The sequence below is a fragment of the Heptranchias perlo genome, chromosome 16 (genome assembly GCF_035084215.1).
Source record: "Heptranchias perlo isolate sHepPer1 chromosome 16, sHepPer1.hap1, whole genome shotgun sequence".
Lineage (NCBI taxonomy): Eukaryota > Metazoa > Chordata > Chondrichthyes > Hexanchiformes > Hexanchidae > Heptranchias > Heptranchias perlo.
This window is the reverse complement of record NC_090340.1, coordinates 48,761,899-48,784,878: the sequence shown is the minus strand read 5'-3', so window position 1 is coordinate 48,784,878 and position 22,980 is coordinate 48,761,899. Positions and strand designations below refer to the sequence as shown.

The 22,980-nt window shown below is 39.2% G+C and overlaps 1 protein-coding gene across 4 annotated transcripts in view; it reads right to left on the bottom strand.

Annotated features, from left to right (window-relative positions):
- cmip (c-Maf inducing protein) overlaps positions 1 to 14,090 on the bottom strand; it is a 208,830-nt gene extending 194,740 nt beyond the window's left edge. For all 4 annotated transcript variants that reach the window (XM_067998093.1, XM_067998094.1, XM_067998095.1 and 1 more), the window contains exon 1: positions 13,461 to 14,090. In XM_067998093.1, coding sequence (XP_067854194.1) covers positions 13,461 to 13,760 — 300 coding nt within the window. In that variant the 5' untranslated portion in view covers positions 13,761 to 14,090. The remainder of the gene's footprint in view (positions 1 to 13,460) is intronic.
- Between the last annotated feature and the right edge of the window lie 8,890 nt (positions 14,091 to 22,980).

Sequence of the window (22,980 nt, the reverse complement as noted above, 5' to 3'; positions counted from 1 at the left end):
ATGGATGCTAGGAATAAACTCCAAATAGAATCATAATCAAGTCCTTTTGGGCAAAAGCTTAAATTGAGCCATTTTGGATGACTCAAATGATTCATCTTTAAGGTCAGTGCCATGGAGAAGATGGATTGGGATTGTATCCATTTGTTTGTCTATTGTGCGTGGGTGATGCTGTCAGCAGGAACGTGATAAAACCAGATGTTGCTGACAACTAGGAATGACTAACAGGTAAGATCCAATTTCTGTGATAGTCTAGTGGCTATAGAAGAGGCAGTGCCTTTCATTGGTGCACAAGGTGACTGATTGTACACTTCCGGCAACCAACCTCTTCATAATCTAGATGGCAACGCCCTTCTAAAGCAGTGGTTTGACTGGGGAGGGGAACTATTTTTCTGACATATCCATTTCTTGGTGCTTGTGATTCTACAGATTACGATTTAATACCTTCCAATTGTCACTTTTTATTTCTACAAATATGTGCACTTTATTATCACTTGCTTATCAAACCAGCAGATAGATGCAAGTCTGCAGTAACAAATCACCACAGAAAACAAAAAAAGCAATTTATTCTATAGAAACTTTACTGAAACTACTTTGTCTTAAACGTTTCTTGGCGGAATAGGGCATTGACTTCCTGCAAATGTCATACTTGTCAGTTTTTTGGCTGGTAAACCAAAATAAAACAGTACCAGGAATCCCCGTCTGTACAACCTGTCATATTCTGAGCCATACAAAAAGCAGTTGTGTATGGTGTCACTGCATGAAAACAATTAATGTTAGGGCGACTTGTTTAATAAAACCAGTATTCGAAAAGTACAGCAGCTAACTTGTTGTGAGCTTTTAAAATGTGACAAAAATGTTTCTGTTTGCAGATAATATGGTAGTGAGCAATTATGTAATGAAAAAAATTAATGTTTTTTTAAATTGCATTAATAAAAAGCTATTTTCATGAATACATTCTACTGTATCAACTACAGCAACGTTAACAATCGTCGAACGCCAAAGTATGTGTCAGATGACACTGTTATCCTTTAAGTCAAGTGTTACAATCAGCCATAATGCCACTTCCCTTATGTCACACTACCGTAACCTCATAACTGCTCAGTTCCAATGTTTTAAGATGTTGGTAAAAGCATATAAATCATAGACTGCCAGAATATATAATAAGGCATTACAGGCTGTAATCCAATCTGTGTTCATTAAAATTATCAACTAATTGTTTAAACTTCACTCTGGTGGTTAATGACATTATTTGAAATCTTCACTTGCAGTTCTAATGCCTTATCTCCCCTGCAGTTACCTTTTTAGCTGATGAAAAGGCCAACAGGATTTTTTTGCAAATTCAATCCCATTGAAATTATTTATGCTGTTTCTATAATGTGAGATGCCAAGTGCATAAAAATCACTGGGTGGCTTAACGTATTGAAAGAAACCTATCAGTCGAGATGTAGCTCAAGTATAAATAGAGAATGATCTTTGTCTCTTTGGAATAACGCAATTTAATGAGGCTAGTAAGTGACAGTGCCAAAAGTTGTCTATCAGATTTGTTATCCTTTCAGAACTGTTTCCACATTTTTAATAACATACTTTCTATACAACAATGGAGGGTATTGAAAGAAAATAGGTGAGACAATTAGGGAATGCTTTAGTTATAATGTTCCAAAGCATGCTTGGTTTGGGAGATTGGAAGGCAGAGAACATTACATCTTTATTCAAAAAAGGAGGAATGGGCAAACCAAGTAACAATAGTAGTGTGAAAATTACTAAAGTAAGCACTCGGGAAAGTGATTAGGGAAAATCAGGATGGTTTTGTGAAAGATATGTCGTGTCTAACTAATGTAATGAGTCCTTTGAGAGTCACTAAGGTGAATAGAGGGGGATCAATGGATATACAAATATTTTTTGAAGGCATTTGATAAGGCTCTACACAAAAGATGGCTAGTTAAAATTGAGGTGCATGAAATTGGTGGCAACCTGTAGCATGGGTAACAAAATGGTTGGGAGTATATCAAGTTTACAGATAATGCTAAGCTAGGAGGTGTAGTGAATTGTGAATAAGAGAGCAGAAGATTGCAAATGAACATCAATAGATTAAGCGAGCAGGTAAAAAATTGGCAGATGCAGTTTAATGTAAAGTGTGGATGTAAGAATGACAGATGGGAGTATAATCTAAATTGGGGAGCACTAGGGAGCATATAAACAAAGCTATTTAGGGGTTCAGGTATATTCATATTACAAGATAGATCACAGGTGCAAAAAGCAATCAAAAAGGCAAATGAGATGCTGGGCTTCATTGCAAGAGGTTTAGAATATAGGAACAAGGAAGTATTAGTAGATTTATAAAAAGTGTTAGACCTTATTTGGGAGCTTGTATTTAGCTTTCGGTGCCCCACCTTAGGAATGATATAACTGGGATGAAGGGGCTGAGTTATGATGAGAGACTGAGTAAACTTGGGCGAGTTCCCTGGAGGTGAAGTCAAGGGTCCTCTGATCCAGTTGTTCAGAATTGACAGAGTAGACAGTGAATGGCTCTTCGGACTAGTCAGGAAATCCAGAACAAGGGGACATAATCTCAGAATTCAAGCTAAACTGGTTAAAAGAAAATCCAGGAAAAATACCTTCATGCAAAGAGTTGTGAGTATGTGGATCACAAGGCTATAAATGCAATATCAATTGCAGTGTTTAAAGGGAGATGGATATTTATTAATTATCAGCCTGGCGAATCCATACTGGACTTTCTCCAAGTGTATTAAGGGATATGAATGATGTGGAGATGCCGGTGATGGACTGGGGTTGACAATTGTAAACAATTTTACAACACCAAGTTATAGTCCAGCAATTTTATTTTAAATTCACAAGCTTTCGGAGGCTTCCTCCTTCCACATCGTTCACCTGAGGAAGGAGGTAGCCTCCGAAAGCTTGTGAATTTAAAATAAAATTGCTGGACTATAACTTGGTGTTGTAAAATTGTTTACAAGGGATATGAAGACAAGGGAATTGGGATTAAAATGATAGAACTACTGTGGCTAACAAAATGCAAAGCAGACTCAGTAGCTCAAATGGCCTACCCCTATTTATAAAACATAATTTTCTGTACAGTTCCAATAATACATTTTAAAGAGTGGAATTAAAGCAATATGATGAAAAATAGAACACTAAGTTCTGAGTTGTTCCCAGGATAAATTTAAAAATAAAAATATACTTTATTTCCACTAGATATACCCCTCCAAAAAAAGCCATACTTAACTATGGTTTCCTGCAAACTGTGTATATTACAAAGCGATAGAAATATGTAAAATATTTATGTTTATAATGTTACAGCTTAATACTAACAGCTTTCCAGTAGCTATCTGTTTAAAGCATGCTCCTGACGGAATATAAACAGGACTTACCTGTAATGCTAATAACTTTGGCAAGTCACGTATGTTTGATTCTCCTTTGACGCTAAAACAATGACTTTCTAAGTGCGCCACTTGTGAATCACATCTGCAGCGAGTGTACCTTGGCTAAAAAAACATTGCATTAAATGATTGCAATCAGTTTTGCACCAATTGGAGTCATGAAAAGCAATGGAAAAGCACTGGCACATTATCTGATGGTCACTTTGGACAAGACAGATTAATAATGATCTACAAATGCTGTGGGAGGTTGCAGACCTGTCAACGTTATTGATCAGTTCCAGTTAGGTGAATTTGAACTCTGACTCTTGAATATTCCTAATAACTAGGTCAGTTAATGACAGGATGATCATCCCCATGTATTTTCCACATCTTTGCAATAGCCCTCCTGGCTCTAGTTTTGCATTTGTGCTGAATTACCAGTAGGATTTCTACTAATTAACAGCTATAAAAGGGGAACTATTCTCATGAAGAGAAACGTTTGGCAACCCTTTTGTTCTTAGGGAGGCAGAAGAGCCTTCTGGCCATGTCGTCAGGATGATCAAACATGCATGTGGTATATCGTATTTAAGTGAGCTTTATGTCATGTTACATGTTTATAAGTAAATGAATGTCTTCCCAATACTTTTACATGATGATAATAGCCCTTTAATGGTAGTCTTAGTGAAGGCTCTTGTGGGTATTTGTTCGTAGTATATAAATGCTGCCATCATTTATGCTAATTAGTATAGGAGGGAACTAGTTGATGATAGGGGAATTTTAAAAGGCAGCATCTGGTTAACATAGAAAATATAGCAAATATGAGTTGTATATTTAAACAAAGGTATTGCCAAGTGTTTGATTATTCCTGTTTTAAATGCCAGTTAGGTCATTTGGTGGGAGCTGGCAGAAACAATGATTGCAAAGCAAAACATATGGGTCTAGGAATTCCTTACACCAGAACGGGTAGGCCCAAGACCCACCCGATATTGGTTGGGCCACGTGCCACATTAACATCAGACTGGCGAGCTACAGACATCTGCTGAGCATCCCCAGGCAGCTCGCCGGCAAAGAGGCTTGTCCCCTTATGTATATGCAAAGGGTCTGTTTCAGGCGCGGGCCTTTTTTGTTGTCTATACCAATATGACGGTTGGCGCACTTCCGGCTTGTAATGAGTGTTCGCTTCCTGCCAGCCATATTGGAAGCATAGGCACCCATTTAGCACCTGAAAAACATCGAAATTCTAGGCCAAGCTTTCAAAATATAAGTAGACTCAATCACCCATTTTAAGAAGACTGAAAACTACCATGCATGATAAAAATTACATTTCTGAACTGGAAATGCCAAAGATGGGAGATTAAAAAAACTATTTAAGTAAAAATATATAGATGGCGTGGAAATATTTCAGATATAGTTTGCAAAAAAGTGCCAATAAATTGCTACCGGTTATCTCTGTATTAATTGAATCATGTGTAACGCATTGGCCTGGAATTTCCTGCGAGACTGCAACCGAAATTATTCTCATTCCCACACCCATTCTGCGGATGTCATATTCTGCTCAAATTTCCTGCCAACCTCATTAACATACAACATAAAAATGAGCAGAAATCCGCAGAAATCAGCGTAAACAATCAGGGCCCAAGGAAAGAATCGAACTCATACCATATCTTCTTTGAGTATAAGAATTCAAGTTTCAACTCAGTTCACCATCATTTATGCACATTAGGCACAGTATGTTTACGAACCTGCAATCAGGGAAGCTTTTCAATTTTTAACGTGGCTTATGCCATGAAAATGCATTTAAAGAAACAAAAAATACAGTATAGGTCTCAGTCAGGATAAATTTTTTAAAACGCTCAAAACATTGTAATTAAAAGACCAGAAAAATGACTTTGTTTCCTGCTGCATCTGAAAATCTGGTTGTAATTTGAAGAGAGCTTCTGAGCATGTGCAATTGCAGGAAACTTGCTTATAAGGCTCTGTAACTTGGGGGCGTGACCATTATTGTGGGTGGAGATATGTTTGATCAGAGGGACCTTGGTTGATTGTAAAAGATCAAGGAGATTTGGGCATATTGTACTTACGCACGTAACTCACTTATGCCCAAGATTCTGCAATCTTTTAAGCCTGGTATTTTCTTTGCACCCCGATTGTGCATGTCTCTGGGCATAAATGTTAGTTCATAATAGGATGATCATTCCTATGTATACGTGCTACACTATGGTAAATTATGAAGTTCAATTCAATAAATCTGGTAATTTGAGGACTGGCACCAGAAAAAAAGACCATGAAAACTGCTTGATTGTTGTAAAAATTCAACTGTTCCTTAATGTCCTTCAATGAAGGGAACCTGCCACCTATATCCAATCTAGTCTACATTATGTAGTACACTCTTAATGTCCTCTGACGTGGTTTAGCAAACCATTCAGTTGTAAAAACAATTGATACTCAAGAAGATGACCCATCCACACCTTCTCAGGTCAACTAGTGATGGGCAATAAATGCAGTCTTGCCAGTGTTGCCCACATCTTGGGAACAACAACAAGTTGCATTTATATAACTCCTTTAACATAGTAAAATGTTAAAAACAAATAAATTGAAAAATCCTGGTGAGCAGTTGGCGTAAAATGTCTCTCTGAATGCTTACATACGACATACATTTGAATGTGAAGACAGAATTCAAATTGAAGACATTGGCTAATAAAGAAATTGAATTCACAAAGGTGGTTAACAAACCACACATGATTTCAAAGGAACAATTCTAGCTTTTATATTTTGTTTTGCAAGTTGAAACTTAATATACTTGATTTTTTTTAAGTTATCAGTGTTGGTTTTTTATAACTATAATCTCAATATGTCCCCAGGGGATACAAATAGTTGAGAAGGTTTAGTTAATTATCAAAACAACCTCACCAGAACAAAATACAATGGATGAATTTCCATAATGAAGTTTTTGAAATGAATGGTATGACTATAGGCGTCCTCCTTACAAAACAAATCACAGCTTTCCACAGCGGTTTAGTGTTAAATCCAGTCTGATCATTTCTCTTGAGAAACAAAAGAGCACATGTTGAACTATTAAAAACCACAATGCAGTTCAGAGGTCAAGTAATTTTAGTTATGGCTGTAGGCATTCTGGTGTGGATCATCTTACTGTTAGTTTAAGGTACACAAGGCAGCCTACAAGAATATTAACTTATCAAATAGCTAAAAGCTACCCAAATACAATATTAGATTCCAGGTTGTGTTTGAAAGTGATTCAACGTTTTGGGACTTCAAATTTGTGTTAATATAAAACATGTACCAGACTTGGGGCTTGCAGATGACAAGTTCTAAATTAATAAAAGCCTAGTTAACATTTAATAAAGCTGCTGCATTTAACTAAGAGGATCTTTAAATGAATGTTATTCTTAATAATTCTGATGTGCAATAACCTGTCCAAAACAAAGCAGTCACTGTTTCTTAAAACCATGAACCTGTCCACTATAACCCTATAATAGTGACACTATTAAATTATCATGTGTGTAGTCCTCCGCTGCTCCAGCTTCTTGCTATGTGCTTTATTGTATTTTTTGTTCAATAAAATGTACTGTATGTAAACTAACAATACTGGTCATAAACCATTTGTAAACAATCCATTAGTTTCTATACATTTCATCACGTGATGTGAAATTATACATAAAATGGCCATTTTTTAACAGTTATTCTGTTAATTATGAATTGGCCTTTTTTTTACAATTCGAGACTGTGACTGTTGCTTATTTATTTTTCCAAAATTTTCTCTCCTTCTCTGCTGAAGGCGCTGACTCATGCTCAAGTACAATTCCACACGCATTCTGTATATCAACCACATAGCAGTTCTTCATGTGTGGACCTAAAGAGTGAGCATTGTGGACTATTTCACCATGGGAGGCATTGCATCCACATCTGATCTTGTCTTTACCCAGATATCTACACAACCAGACACGCATGCATACACTTTCCAGCAGGATTCATTGAATAGGAATCAGGAACTCTGGCTGGTTCTTCCTCCTCTCTAATCCAGGAACATTAAGAGTAATTGTAACACCCCTACCGCTTCACCAGCTAAAATTAGGTAACTAAGCACAGACCAGAAATCCTACCTGAAATCTTTGTGCTCAGGTCAGTTCTGCACTTGACAGTGTATTTGTCAACTGAGAAATCCTTTATTTTCTATTAAAATTACTTTCACTTTAATTTTTTGCTTTTTAAAAAAAATCTGTGATTTGTATTATTGCAATGGTCTCTCAGGAATCTAGCAAAGCCAGGATATTAAACAATATCTTTGGGTAATACTTTCAGACAATTTTATTCAGTATATGCACATAAACCACGAGTTCTTTCCTTTCAAAAGTTCTTTCCTTACAACGTGAGATACGTTTTTGCATGTGTGGTGCAGCTTGCGAACAGACTCTCAAAGTCAGACACTCACATGGGATCAACATCAATTAATTGGGAAATGGCTCTGATCTACTGATTCTTTTTTCTTTCAAATCACTTTTTGCATTTAAATAATGACCTACATTTGAAGTAGTGGGATTGGGTGGTGCAGTAGGTTAGCACACAGTCCTTTCACCTTTAGGGCATGGGTCTGAATCCAGCCCTGGATAATGGTTTGAGGTTTTTTTCTGGCTGTAAGGGTTCTATGTGAAATTGGCTTGGGTAATCTTAAACCAATTTCTAGTGCCCTTAATTTCACATAAATGAGCAATCTCCCTCAGAGGAACGAAAGGTGCTGTGCAGTTCGGGGTGTTGTTCTGAAGTTGGAGCTAAGGTGCAGTGTTGCTTCAGAATAGAGGGTGCTTTACCTGACTGCTCAGTGTTGGCACTAGATACCTGAAATAAGAAAGTATTCCTTCACCAGTGCTAACTTTTCTTTCCTCTATGGCACAAAAATAAAATCACCAAACAAATCTTCGAACTAACAGTTCTAAAATGTTTATATCTACAAAAGCTGCAGAGGTTTAATTTCTGCCTTCATCACACAATTTTCCTTGAAGAAAAAATCTCTTTAGTCAGAAGCCTGTAACTAATATTTATGTTGTTCCAGACAAATTTGCACCGATCTTTTTTCTACACTTACACAACCTTGGTACATGATTTCCACAAGCATTATGCACCTTTTCTTAAAATGACATTCTGCACTTAAGACATCAACTGGTAGCAGAAAGGCACTCCGGATACATATAAATAACAATAAGAATAGTGCAGGCCAAGTATCTCCTGTGTGCTGCAGTGACACAAGGCTTTTTCTGTAAACCATCCACCCCCAGCATGTTTTCTGTTTATACGTTATGGCTGAGATGAAAGATATCTTTTAGAGTTTAAATTATTTTTTCTACATTATTCACTGATATTGAACACAGAGTTTATGGAGTGACACCCATTGTAAAGAGAGCTTAAAAAAAGTTAACAAAAAGTGTAATTAAAAGTCAGGTTGAACTTCTCAATAGATTTATTACTTTACAATTCACAGTATATTGTAGAGAAAAAATGGATGCTGATGAGCAGGTAATTTATGAAAATTTAAAACTATTTATCTTATGATGTTTTGAACTCAGTGGAGCCTTAAATCGACAGAGTATATATCACCACCAGAATAAACCAAACAATGTGTGGTATATGAAGTACAACCATATTTTTAATCATGATTATGGTTATTGCCAAGGGAAATGAATAACTCTCAACAGTGTATTCTTTCCACTCGCCAATAACCATAAAATCGCAGTCAGCAAATAGGTTCTGTTTTCATTATCACTCAGAGGTGTGGTACATTGTGTTGGTTAGACTTCAATAAACCTCAGTGTTCAAAATAAAAATTTACAATACATATCAAATTGGTTTTTTCCCCCAAAATTGGCGCAGCCGCCAGAGTAACAAAAGACATTTCAGGCCATGGGCTTAGTTTCACTTCACCTTTTTTTAAAAAGCCTTTATTCAGACCATTTTCTCAAATTCTCTTCACAGCTGCTATTGATGATTATCATTCATTTTAAATAAGCTTTTAGCAAGAATAAGGGTTCAGACACACAGAGATAAATGTGCAGCACAGAGGCATGATGAAAAGGCATTGTGTTAAGGTAATGGTGTTTCACCTGGAGAGGCACAGTACAGGTTGCAGCACTGTTGCAAGCAATGTCTACCCCATTACAGCCCCAATTGATTCCATTGAGATATCAAGAGAGACAAAAATACAGCAAGTTGAAACAGTGAATTCGGACTTTTTTCATATTACAACTTTTAGTGACGCATCATTTTATTTCACAGTAATGAATTCAATATGTTCAATGGGTTGTAGCGCTCAGCAAGACCCTTTGATTGATAACAGTATTTAAGAAGACTTCACTCTATCTAAAGTTCATATGACTTTTCCCAGTCTCTGGGTGTGTTTCCAGGATAGTTCCGAAGCAAAATTGTAATGAAACGGTGGTTATTATGGAAGTGGGACGGGTAGCTTCAGTGATTCTCAAACAAACCTTTAATCTTTGTCCACAATCCAATACACTTTTATTTTAGTCAACATCACAATGTGTGGAAGTAAAGAAGCAGAAACTCTCCGATACCACGCAACCCATCAACTATTCTGGGCCTCTGCCCACAGTTGGTAATCCATCCCCTCTCTCTCTGTGAATATAAACAACGAACCCGAATGGTAACAATCAGCTTCAATCAACGGGGAAAATAATTCACGTTGTATTTTTCACGGGACAAAATAATTTTTGAAGAAAACGGCCAGATTTGTGGAATTCCGTTAATACTGTCATAATCAAAATATTTAAACATCTTTAGATGCTTATCATCCCATATATAATGACATTCTATTGCCATGTTAATGAAGAATGGAACTTATTTTCTGCTATTCCCACCGAATGTGTAGAAATGCGGTACCGCACTAAAGAAAATCTGAGGCCAATTTGAAACAGTTTGCAATTTAGATAGGGTAAAATAAAGGATTAAGGTCTTCTTAAATATTGTTATCAATCAAAGGGTTCTTTATGAGACCTCAAACATGTATTTGAATATATACCTTATGCTCAGGGAAGGTTTGGCTGACTGTTAGTCGTCGCATGTGTCATTTTGCCCATTCTTACTACCATTCGTTAGAAAAACTGCAACACATGCAGTTAATTTTTTTAAAACTACGTCTGCAACAGTTTTAAGTGAATCCTATCAGATAATATTAAAATTTAAAGTAAGAATCAACCCATGCCCATTGGTATATAAAACACCAATTGAAGTACCCTAACTATGAGTTTTCAATAAACATCCCACCGTTTCCAGTTACAAATGGACTTCAGTATAAAAATCACTACACAATGGGCACTCCCGGGTTAAAGACATACTGTGGAGCTCCAGTAAGGTAGGCACTTGGGAGTAGCGATGGATCAGGTGGAGCTGCGTGAAATTGATCAGCATTACAGATCACAGTAGAGAAGATATCGATAAATGGGACACATCAAGTTCTCAAATACTAATTCTATTCCCCAAATGTCCAGAGAGGCTCATTCATCCTCCAATGTTTTTTTTCCAATAGTGTAATAATCATCTGTCAAAATACCCCTTTGACAGTGAAAAAGGTCCAAGTACCCACGCACTCTTAAAATTGATCAGCTAATTCCGCAAAATATCACCACTTACAACGAGTTGTTTTTGAGATGTCAGATTTGTCCTGCTCTAAAAAAATAAATATCGCGGCTGTTCAACGTAATGACTAATTTTGATCCCTATCTGATTTTATAAACTACATTGTAACAATAGTCTACTGCAACGTAGATGAAATTCTGTAGCAGGAATAAAGTTTTGATAGTATAATTCTTGCCATTATTTAATAATCAGGTGAAATATTTGATCACTGGGCATTGATCGACATTTGGTCAGGTTTGTGATTGTATTCCAACCCAGAGAAAATCAGAGTAATTTAAAATCAGTGGAGTTTAAACAGTAAATGGATGTCTGCGATCTTGAAATCGATGTGATTTTATCAGATTAATTTAAATGACTTACAATAAAATATAATGCAAGGGATTGGGTATCGTTTAAGTTGATGTTAAACATTTAATTAAAAAATAAAAGCTGTCTTAAAAATGAAATGCTTTCTAATAATTACTCTGTATTCCAATTTTTTGTCTTGAAGGAAATATGTAGATCTGTTCATAACGGAGTGAGTGAAATTAAATGGAGATATGTAGATGTTATGCTCTCCGCTTTACTCTATATCCTTTACACACCCCTTCGGTCTGTTCAGCCGTTTTTAATTACTGTGTTCAAGTGTCGGGCACAGATCTTGAAACATTGTGAAAGCTGCGGCAATGCGGCTGAAACGTGATCGATACGACAAGCAGCTGCAAGAACTGACCACTGTTAGTTATAATATCAACTACTGGGATATACTTCATCTTATTAATTGCACGCTATTCTGTCTTCGCTTAACAAGAATGTCCCCATCTTTAACTTCAGCCAGGGAACCTTGGGTACATCGGAAATGAACACAAAAAAACTTTACACTGCACAGTAACTGTCACTGGCGGCTGTACAGACTTCTACTCTCGAACTGCAGTGCGTGTTCGCTTGAAATAGCAGTAGTAAGACCATTAAAGATAGTCTAAAATCATAAATTATACAATGGGCGTATTTTAATTTAATCCTATACGGCTCTTTGGGCTTAATTTTTATTCGGAAATGTATATGATCTGCTGGTGTTATAAATTATGGCGCTGTGACTTTCAATATCAATTCTTATTACTAGGTGGAGAAAAATAACGAAATAGGTTGTAACTGAGCCGCTTCACCTGTTCACAACCGAACAATGGCATTATGTGTTCAACAGTCTGCTGAAATCGTGAGGATCAGCAGTAAATCACCCAGCATGTTCCAAATATAACGGGGTATTAGTCAATTTGCGGTTAATTAAACACCGTCTTATATTTCCCATCAAAATGCTTCCGAATGAAAGAGATGCATTTTTAAAAAAATTATCAGCTGCATTAAAAAAGCCCCAATACATTTCAGCACCAAGCCCCAGAATCAGGCGACAAATGAAATAAAATGGAGTGTTGGCTTTTGCAAGAATAGTTCTAAAAATGCGCCCAATATGCAACAAAAACAGACGTTTAGCTGAACTAGATATCCCGGATGTGTCTATTCGAAATAACACCAAAGCTGCTTTTCATAATCCAAAACCCGGCTACAGTAAATACATCTCCCAACTACAAACATCCTCCCGTGACCAGCAAATAGCACTGCTCTCCACACTAACTTAGCAATTCGTTTCCATCACTAACAACAGAATTGCTGCTCCCTGCCTCTTGGTTTCTCATGTTATAACTATTTTGAAGTGACTCACATACTGGCATCAACAAATCACAGCTGCTTGTCAATGAAAAGCAACATTTAATTTGATGCTGTAACAATGATTTTTGTTTCCCAGCCGATGTTGCATTATTATAGCATACACGCCCGCAGCTCGTATTTCACGCTCAGTTCTGAATGATCAGCTCAATCTACTTCCCTTCTCGCTGTTTTATGAGGCAGGTTTAATCGGCGGCATTTTCAGGATCAATCCGATGCAACACTGACAGGCTATACGCTGCATTATAACTGAGCTTTTAGCCTCTGCCATTGATTGTCTCGAATCTAGGAGCTTCTCCGTTTTATCCTAACATTACACTATTAGAAACACCTTTTACATTAAGAAACACAACGCCCGGTTCTGAAAGAGGAAAATAGCTAAAAGATTCGTTTTTAAAACAGTAAAACTTGGCCACAATAAACGAGATTAAAAGATGTGAATGAAACAAGGTCATGGACAACGAAGGGATAATCGTTGTGTTTTATATTTTGTCATTATTAATACACTTCCCTTATATTTCCTGAATTAGTTAAGTGCATCTTTTTGTACAGTACTGATTTTAACCAAATAACCCGTAGTAGTTAAGAATGTCAATGACAAGGCACCAACAGACCCATTGGATTTTGCAGTTGAACACAACGCCTTTCAGTGTGTATTGGCTCTGTCTTGTCAGCAGCCTTCATCATGAAGGAAGAGTATATGGTGTCGACACTTACCGTGGCAGAAGCCAGGCTGTTATCAGCCAGGGTCAGATGGTGGGGCTCCCATCTCCGCAAGAATTTGGAGGTGAGGATCTTGCTGAGAAATGTCCTGGGATGCCTGATCACGCACACCTGTATATCCCCTTCCTGCAGCAGTTTGTATCTCATTCCATTAGTACAGTAATTTGCACGCCTGCAGGGTGCTGCTCCCAGTTTGTTGAGATCCGAACTCGAAGACTCGGGCAGCAGGCAGGATCTCTCCTCGGAGCCCTGCTTGTGATCGCCGCCGCCGCCGCCACTGCTGTTCAAATCCATAGCAGCCACTCCAAGCACTCCCAATCTACTACCCAACAAGGAAAGCAGGGCGAGAAAAGACAATCGTCGTTCACTGCAGCCAACAACAGATCCCTTTTCGATAGCTTCTTCCCCCTTTGGTCCTAGAACTGGGTTATACTAAAGAAAGCCATCGTTTCCAACCAAAACAAAAAAAGAAAAGAAAAACTTAAAACCAAAACAACATTAAAGAACGGAGCCGATATTCCCAAAAAGACAAAGGCGAAACGTCACGATTCTTGTGCTTAATTTAGTGAAGACAATCTTGGTACAAGAGGCAGGCAATGAACATTGCAGAAACTCTTTCCCATCTGGTTGGTCTCTGGCTGATCATGTGGCTCTTCACTGACGTCAATGGAGTTGGTGAAACTGACCAGAGCGGATGCACTGCGTGGTTTTAAAGGTATAGCAACAGAGGCGAGAAATACCACCATTTTAAGAATCTATTTAACACTTTTTGTAGGCAGTTTATCAAAGAAAAAGCAACGAGATCATTCTAGTCAGTGTGTGTGCCATTGGAGTAAAGCAGCAGAACGCCATCAATGGTATCTGCAAAGGGCGATCCTTGTGAACAGTGTGTACTTTTTTGTTTGAGGTAGAGTAGGACAAACACATACAAAACCCCACCATTTTAATCCTTTTATGTTGTGTGACAATAATCTAAAGTACCAATGACTGGGGCTGCGGATCGTAGAAATGTAGGGCAAACTGCTCACTGGTGATTACGTTCTAGACACATGGTACACACAGTATAAGCATTTTTAAAGACAGAGTACCACCATTTTTAAACCTTTTATGCTTTATATCATGATATCTACATTGTTCCTTTGATTAAAGAGTGATGTTTCGATCACAGCGACAGACGCTGTTTACATTGTTACCGGATACTGGAGGCGCGCATATCGAATTATTGTGAGAGCGAGTTTACAGAACGGTTTACAGGACAAAGCAAAGAAAATCCACCATTTTAAGGTGTTGCACTGTGGGGATCAAAACGATTTTCATCGTGTTTTGAATTCGCAACAATAAGTGACATTGGATAGTTATTAACACGGATGCCAGCATTTCAGTGGAGATAAGAAAGAGTAAATCTAAAACGATAGACATAACCATTACAATCAACTTTAACGAGGAGAGAGCACAGCACGATCTTTTGCATATTGGACAGTAACAGATATGGGAGGCCTGAATGTCCCACAAGGGGGAGCTGTAGGGCACTTGGGTTTATAATCTGCCATTTGTAATTTGCTGTTTAATCAAATTGGATTTTAAGTACAACCTTCCTACAATTCATTGCCAAAAGATCAATACACTGGATTCTTACATACAACCCTCTACCTGTTCTTCCCCCTCTCCGCAATAAGGTCCAAATCATCCAGTAACCATGTCTGTCAAGCACCTCAAACTACACCCCTAGCCACTGAGAGATGCAGTAAAGGGAAATCCCTTTTCACATTTCTGGATCTTGCCAAGGGGTCGAGCTTATAGCCACATCTGCACTTTCCCCAGTTTGCAAGTTCCAAATTTTGACTGCTTTTAAGATAACGGAGATGAGAGGCTGGGTTTTTCCTCACATGGGGGGATGAAAAGGTAGGATGAGTAACTCCAGAGCACCTTTGTATACCTTTTAGTAATTGGCTGAAGAACACCAATGTAGAATACCTTGAAGTATTCTTTCAGTCAAGGGCGGATGGCTTGAGAATTTAAAGAAGGGGGGAAACATACATAATTGGGGAGATTAGAATATAATGGTATGGAGGATTAGAGTAGGATTACATCAAGTGGCTCAGGGGAAGTGGGTGGTGCAGTGGATTAAAGATTGGCTTTTCTCTTTGTAACCTAAATTTAAATCCAGCCCAGACTGAAGGGATGAAAGTCTGCTCTGTCTACTGGCTGTAAAGATCCAATGTGAAATGAGTTTGGGTGTCTCAATCTAATTCCTATTGGGGTGTGGGTCTACAGTTCAATACTGTCCCTAATGCAGCACTAATTGGCTTGGAGAGGCCATAGGATGGTTAGTGTGGGCGATAAGAAAATTGTCACACTGATGCAGTAAGAGGTACTCTTCTGTGGTTAGGATTTAAGTATGTTGCTGGAGCAGAGTAGAAGGAGCTTTACTCTGCTATACCTGACCTAAGAGTGCTTGAAACTGGGTGCCTGAACTGCGAAGAGGTCCAATCCCTAGCACTTATCTCAATGAGTCCAAAAATGAAAAAAAAAGTAGATAGTTCATATAGTGAAAACACATCCAGTCTTGATGGGAGGAATGGCTTGTTTTCTTGCTGTAACATTCTGTGATACTCTGATAACAATTTAACATTGTGATTTTTTCTTCATTTGAATACTTTCTCTTTTCTGTTTGCATTTATACAGCAACTTTCATGTCCTCAGGATACCCAAAGCACTTTACAGCCAATGAAGCACTTTTGAAGTGCAGTCACTGTTTAATGTCAGTAGACTCTGTGGGTAATTTGCACACAGCAAGGTCCCACAAACAGAAAAGACATAAATGATGAGGTAGTCTGTTTTTTTAATAGTTGTGTTGGTTAAGGGATAATTGTTGTCCAGAATAACAGGAGAACTCTACTGCTCTTTTTCAAAAAGTTTCCATGTTATCTTTTGCATCCACCTGAGAGGGCAAACATTGCCTCGGTTTAACATCTTATCTGAAAGGTAGCATTTCTGATAGTGCAGCACTCCCTCAGCATTGTACAGTAGTGTCAGCCTAGGTTATGTGTTCATGTCATTGGAGTGGGTTTGAACCCACAACCTTCTGACTCAGAGATTAAAAATTCGACCACTGAGCTAAGGCTTACAGTTTCCCATATGGTGAATTTATGATGCTGGAGGAAAACATTCAAGAGGAAACGAGGTGCTTCCTTCTAGCACCAATGCAAGAGCACAGTTTGCAGAAGCTTGGGACAGGTCATAGCTGCACTTGAGAGATCACTAAATCGTGCAATTAATTTGCATTATTGCAACTTATATTTGATTAGGAAGCTGCATCTACTGCTGGCCAATTTACTGATCCACTAAAAGTGGAAAGTACAGCATTGACATTTCTGCTGTTTTACTGCCAATTGACTGGCAACTTATCTCAAATGGCCACCAAGAGAAAACTCCAGGTCAACGGATTCAGATGTGCCAAGCCCATTGCAAATGCATGCCTAACATTTTTTTTGTATTTAGCTTTTGCTTTGGATGGTTGCCATAATTTACAGTCAGAAGGATCCCTAGAATGCTTGGTGTAGGGAATAGAATATTCACAGGGTTTGGGGTTAAAATTAGAATCTGTTGGAGCTGTAAGAGGGATGTTTTACCCTACATCTAACGTCCTGTTACAGCATTATTCTGTAATATTTTGCCACATTTGCAGAAATTGTCAGTTTATTATTAATTGTAGCCAGTGCAGCACTATCTTTCTAAACTTTAAAGTTTCAAATTATTTCAAGTAACCTACTGTAAAGTCTTTAAATTTCTAATGATACAAAAGACTGGCCTTCCCATCAGCGCATTTCTAACTTTAAAGATTTCACTGGCAGTCAGAGGCCAGTGATCATAGCCTCTTGCATATGTTTTAGAATACATGTACAAGTTATGCACTTCCCCACTCAAGAGTGATGTGAGTGGGAAATAAGGTGCTATATCTGTCATGGGAATGCCATTTTCCTACACTCAGTACTCACCACGACAAGCCACAAGAGATATTAAAAAAGTAACGTTTAAGATCACTTGAATCTTATGCTGAGGTTACAAGTTCCTTGGAAACACTGGATCTTTTGGCTGTGTTTAGACTGCCTATGGATTGACGTGATCTACAATGGACTAAGTTGATAAAGTCATTCCATATTTTTTCTTGCCTTTGAAGTGACAAGACCTTTTATTAGATAGTGGACACAGGCATTAACAAATTATCTGTTCCATGGGGGACAAAGTGCAGGAATATGCATGGGGCACACCTTGAGCCGGAGCTTTCCCCAACAAAAGAATACACCAACTGACATTTTTTTTTTATTCGTTCATGGAATGTGGGCGTCGCTGGCAAGGCCAGCATTTATTGCCCATCCCCAATAGATTTGGAGATATCACTGATCATAAACTAAAGATGTGAAAGGCAGTCCTAATAGCTTTAGTCTGAGGCCAAGGGCTGAATATCTACCTGCGTAAACCAACAATAACCATCATATTGTAGACAGTGTTAAAAAAATAATATGCAGATGCATGTGAAAATAGATGAGACAAACTAACAGTTAAAGCAATAGGATATGGAGAGATTGGGGTTAAAATTAGAATCTGTTCGGGTAGTGATGCTGTGAGAGAGATGTTTTATCCTACATCTAACGTCCTGTTATACTGTACATTTTGCAGCATTATTCTGTAATATTTTGCCACATTTGCAGAAATTGTCAGTTTATTGTAGCCAACAAATATGTAAGCTCAAAATAACATCACTTCATGACTAATCATCACGCAAAGGAAAATAAATGAGTGTGTCTAATAAGAAGCAGAAATATTCCATCCCCCACCCACACTGAAATCATAGATTTGCATTTCTTTAAACACCTCCACTGTCAAACTGCACACCAATACCACAATGACATCATTAGTTCTGAAATAATTTCCTGTCAGTCGTTTTATGTGAATTCTCTCAACAGTAAGTGAAGCTCCTTCTATTTCCTGGTGTTGGTTCATCAACATAAGGAATAGTACCTGTGTCTTCAGAGCTGAGCTACAAAACCACCAGAGAAGGTTGAGGGCATGGTTATATGTGATATTTGTCCCATCATTTTCATTTGTTAGCAGGATATTCTTCTCTCGTAAGATAGGATAGGCATCCTATCACAAACATTTCAATTGAGAAAAGACACAGGAAGTTTACTCACTACCATAGAGATTCTAAAGCACACTGGGTTAAATTTTCGTCTCACTACCATCCCGGGTGGTAGTAGGATGAAAATTTAATTTTAAAAACTTCACCAAGTTCGTAGGAGGAACCTGTTCTGATTTTTGGACTGAGCTTTTAATGTAGGTAAACCTACAGTGAAACAATGGAAGAAGTATTTGGTACAATACCAAACCAATACATACCCCTAAAAGGCAAAAGCTCCACTTGTTTAGTTAAGCAACCATGGTGAACAAATGAAGGTAAGAGACAGTATCAACCTAAAAGAAAAGGCTTACACAAATTTAAGGAAAAGTAGAAATCCACTGGACTGGGAGAGCTATCAAAAGCAACAATAGGGGTTTGTTTTCTGATTGGCAGGATGTGACAAGTGATATTCCCCAGGGATTTCTACTGGGGTCTCAGCTTTTCACAATATACTGTATATCAATGACTTAGATGAAAGTATAGAGAGCTGTATATTCAAGTTTGCAGAAGGCATTAAGTTAGGAGGCACAGTAAGTAGTGTGGATGGGAGCAGGAAGTTACAAAGGGACAGAGACTAATCAAGTGGGAGAAAATATAGTAGATGAAGTTCAATGTGAGGAAGTGTGAGGTCATCCACTTTGGATATGAGAAAGACAATCGGAATATTTTCTTAATGGTGAGAGATTCAGAGCCATGGAGGAGCAAAGGGATTTAGGTGTCCATGTACACAAATCACTAACAGCTAGTGCACATGTACAAAATGTAATCAAAAAGGCTAATGGAATGTTGGCCTTCACTCAAGAAGAGGATGCTGCCATTGTAGCAGTAAAGAAGGAATAGTGATATTGGATAGGATAAAAACAGATAAAGAAGAGGTACTTAAAAGATTGGCAGTACTCAAAGTAGAAAAGTCATCCGGTCTAGATGGGATGTATCCTAGGTTACTGAGGGAAGTAAGGGTGGAAATTGTGGGGGTTCTGGCCACAATCTTCCAATCCTCCTTAGATTTGGCGATGGTGCTGGAGGATTGCAAATGTTACACCCCTGTTCAAAAAAGGGGAAAGGGATAAACCTGGCAATTACAGGCCAGTCAGCCTAACATCAGTGGTGGGGAAACTTTTAGAGACAATAATCCGGGACAAAATTAATTGGCACTTGGAAAAGTATGGTCTTATAAATGAAAGTCAGCATGGATTTGTTAAAGGAAAATTGTGTTTGACTAACTTGACTGAGTTCTTTGATGAAGTGACGGACAGGGTTGATGAGGATAATGTGGTTGATGTGTATATGGACTTTCAAAAGGCATTTGATAAAGTACCACATAATAGACTTGTTAGCAAAATTAATGCCATGGGATTAAAAGGACATCTGGAGTATTGTGTGCAGTTTTGGTCTCACATCTGGAGTACTGTGTGCAGTTTTGGTCTCACATCTGGAGTATTGTGTGCAGTTTTGGTCTCACATCTGGAGTATTGTGTGCAGTTTTGGTCACACATCTGGAGTATTGTGTGCAGTTTTGGTCTCCTTATCTGAGGAAGGATATCCTTGCCATGGAGGAAGTGCAAAGAAGGTTTACCAGACTGATTCCTGGGATGGCAGGACTGACGTATGAGGACAGATTGGGTCGAGTAGGCATATATTCACGAGAGTTTAGAAGAATGAGAGGTGATCTCATCGAAACATATAAAATTCTAACAGGACTAGACAGACGAGATGCAGGGAGGATGTTCCCGATGGCTGGAGAGTCCAGAACCAGGGGTCACAGTCTCAGGGTACGGGGTATGCCATTTAGAACCGAGATGAGGAGAAATTTCTTCACTCAAAGGATGGTGAACCTGTGGAATTCTCTACCACAGAAGGCAGTGGAGGCCAAGTCATTAGATGTATTCAAGAAGGAGATAGATATATTTCTTAATGCTAAAGGGATCAAGGGATATGGGGAAAAAGCAGGAACAGGGTACTGAGTTAGACGATCAGCCATGATCATTTTGAATGGCAGAGCAGGCCCGAAGGGCTGAATGGCCTGCTCTTGCTCCTATTTTCTATGTTTCCATGTTTCTATGACAGTGGCAGCGTGGATACAAAATTGGCTAGGAGGCAGTAAGCAGAGAGTAGTGCTGAATGGTTGTTTTTCAGACTGGAGGGAAGTATACAGTAGTGTTCCCCAGGGGTCAGTATTAGGACCACTGCTCTTTTTGATATACATTAATGACCGGGTCTTGGGTATAGAGGGTATAATTTCAAAGTTTGCAGTTGACATGAAACTTGGAAATGTAGTAAACAATGTGGAGGATAGTAACAGACTTCAGGAGGACATAGACAGACTGTTGAAATGGGCAGACTCAAGGCAGATGAAATTTAATGCAGAGAAGTGTGAAGTGATGCATTTTGGTAGGAAGAATGAGGAGAGGCAATATAAACTAAATAGTACAATTTTAAAGGGGGCACAGGAACAGAGACACTTCCGGGTGCACATACATAAATCTTTGAAGGTGGCAGGACAAGTTGAGAAGGCTGTTAAAAAAGCATATGGGATCCAAGGCTTTATTAACAGAGACAATGTGGAAAATTGCCCAGGTATGTCCTGTCCACAAAAAGCAGGACAATTCCGATGCGGCCAATTACCGCCTCATCATTACCTACTCTCAATTATTAGCAAAGTGATGGAAGGTGTCGTTGACAGTGCTATCAAGCGGCACTTACTCACCAATAACCTGCTCACCGATGCTCGGTTTGGGTTCCGCCAGGACCACTCGGCTCCAGACCTCATTACAGCCTTGGTCCAAACATGGACAAAAGAGCTGAATTTCAGAGGTGAGGTGAGAGTAACTGCCCTTGACATCAAAGCAGCATTTGACCGAGTGTGGCAACAAGGAGCCCTAGTAAAATTGAAGTCAATGAGAATCAGGGGGAAAACTCTCCAGTGGCTGGAGTCATACCTAGCACAAAGGAAGATGGTAATGGTTGTTGGAGGCCAATCATCTCAGCCCAAGGACATTGCTGCAGGAGTTCCTCAGGGCAGTGTCCTAGGCCCAACCATCTTCAGCTGCTTCATCAATGACCTTCCCTCCATCATAAGGTCAGAAATGGGGATGTTCGCTGATGATTGCACAGTGTTCAGTTCCATTCGCAACCCCTCAAATAACGGAATAATCCGAGCCCGCATGCAGCACGACCTGGACAACATCCAGGCTTGGGCTGATATGTGGCAAGTAACATTCGCACCAGACAAGTGCCAGGCAATGACCATCTGCAACAAGAGAGAGTCTTACCATCTCCCCTTGACATTCAACGGCATTACCATCGCTGAATCCCCCACCATCAACATCCTGGGGGTCACCATTGACCAGAAACTTAACTGGACCAGCCACATAAATACTGTGGCTACAAGAGCAGGTCAGAGGCTGGGTATTCTGCAGCGAGTAACTCACCTCCTGACTCCCCAAAGCCTTTCCACCATCTACAAGGCACAAGTCAGGAGTGTGTTGGAATACTCTCCACTTGCCTGGGTGAGTGCAGCTCCAACAACACTCAAGAAGCTCGACACCATCCAGGACAAAGCAGCCCGCTTGATTGGCACCCCATCCACCACCCTAAACATTCACTCCCTTCACCACCGGCGCACTGTGGCTGAAGTGTGTACCATCCACAGGATGCACTGCAGCAACTCGCCAAGGCTTCTTCGACAGCACCTCCCAAACCCACGACCTCTACCACCTAGAAGGACAAGAGCAGCAGGCACATGGGAACAACACCACCTGCACGTTCCCCTCCAAGTCACACACCATCCCGACTTGGAAATATATCGCTGTTCCTTCATCGTCGCTGGGTCAAAATCCTGGAACTCCCTTCCTAACAGCACTGTGGGAGAACCATCACCACACGGACTGCAGCGGTTCAAGAAGGCGGCTCACCACCACCTTCTCAAGGGCAATTAGGGATGGGCAATAAATGCTGTCCTCGCCAGCGACACCCACATCCCATGAACAAATAAAAAAAAAACATAGAGTACAAAAGCAAGGAAATTTTGCTGAACCTTTATAAAACACTGGTTAGGCCTCAGCTAGAGTATTGTGTTCAATTCTGGGCACCGCACCACCCTTTAGGAAGGGTGTTAGAGAGATTAGAAGAGATTTACTAGAATGGTGCCAGCGGTGAGGGACTTCAGTTATGTAGAGAGGCTGGAGAAACTGTGGTTGTTCTCCTTAGAACAGGGAAGGTTAAGTGGAGAATTGATAGAGGTGTTCAGAATCATGAACGGTTTTGACAGAGTAAATAAGGAGAAAGTTTCTCCAGTGGCAGAAGGGTCGGTAACCAGAGGACACAGATTTA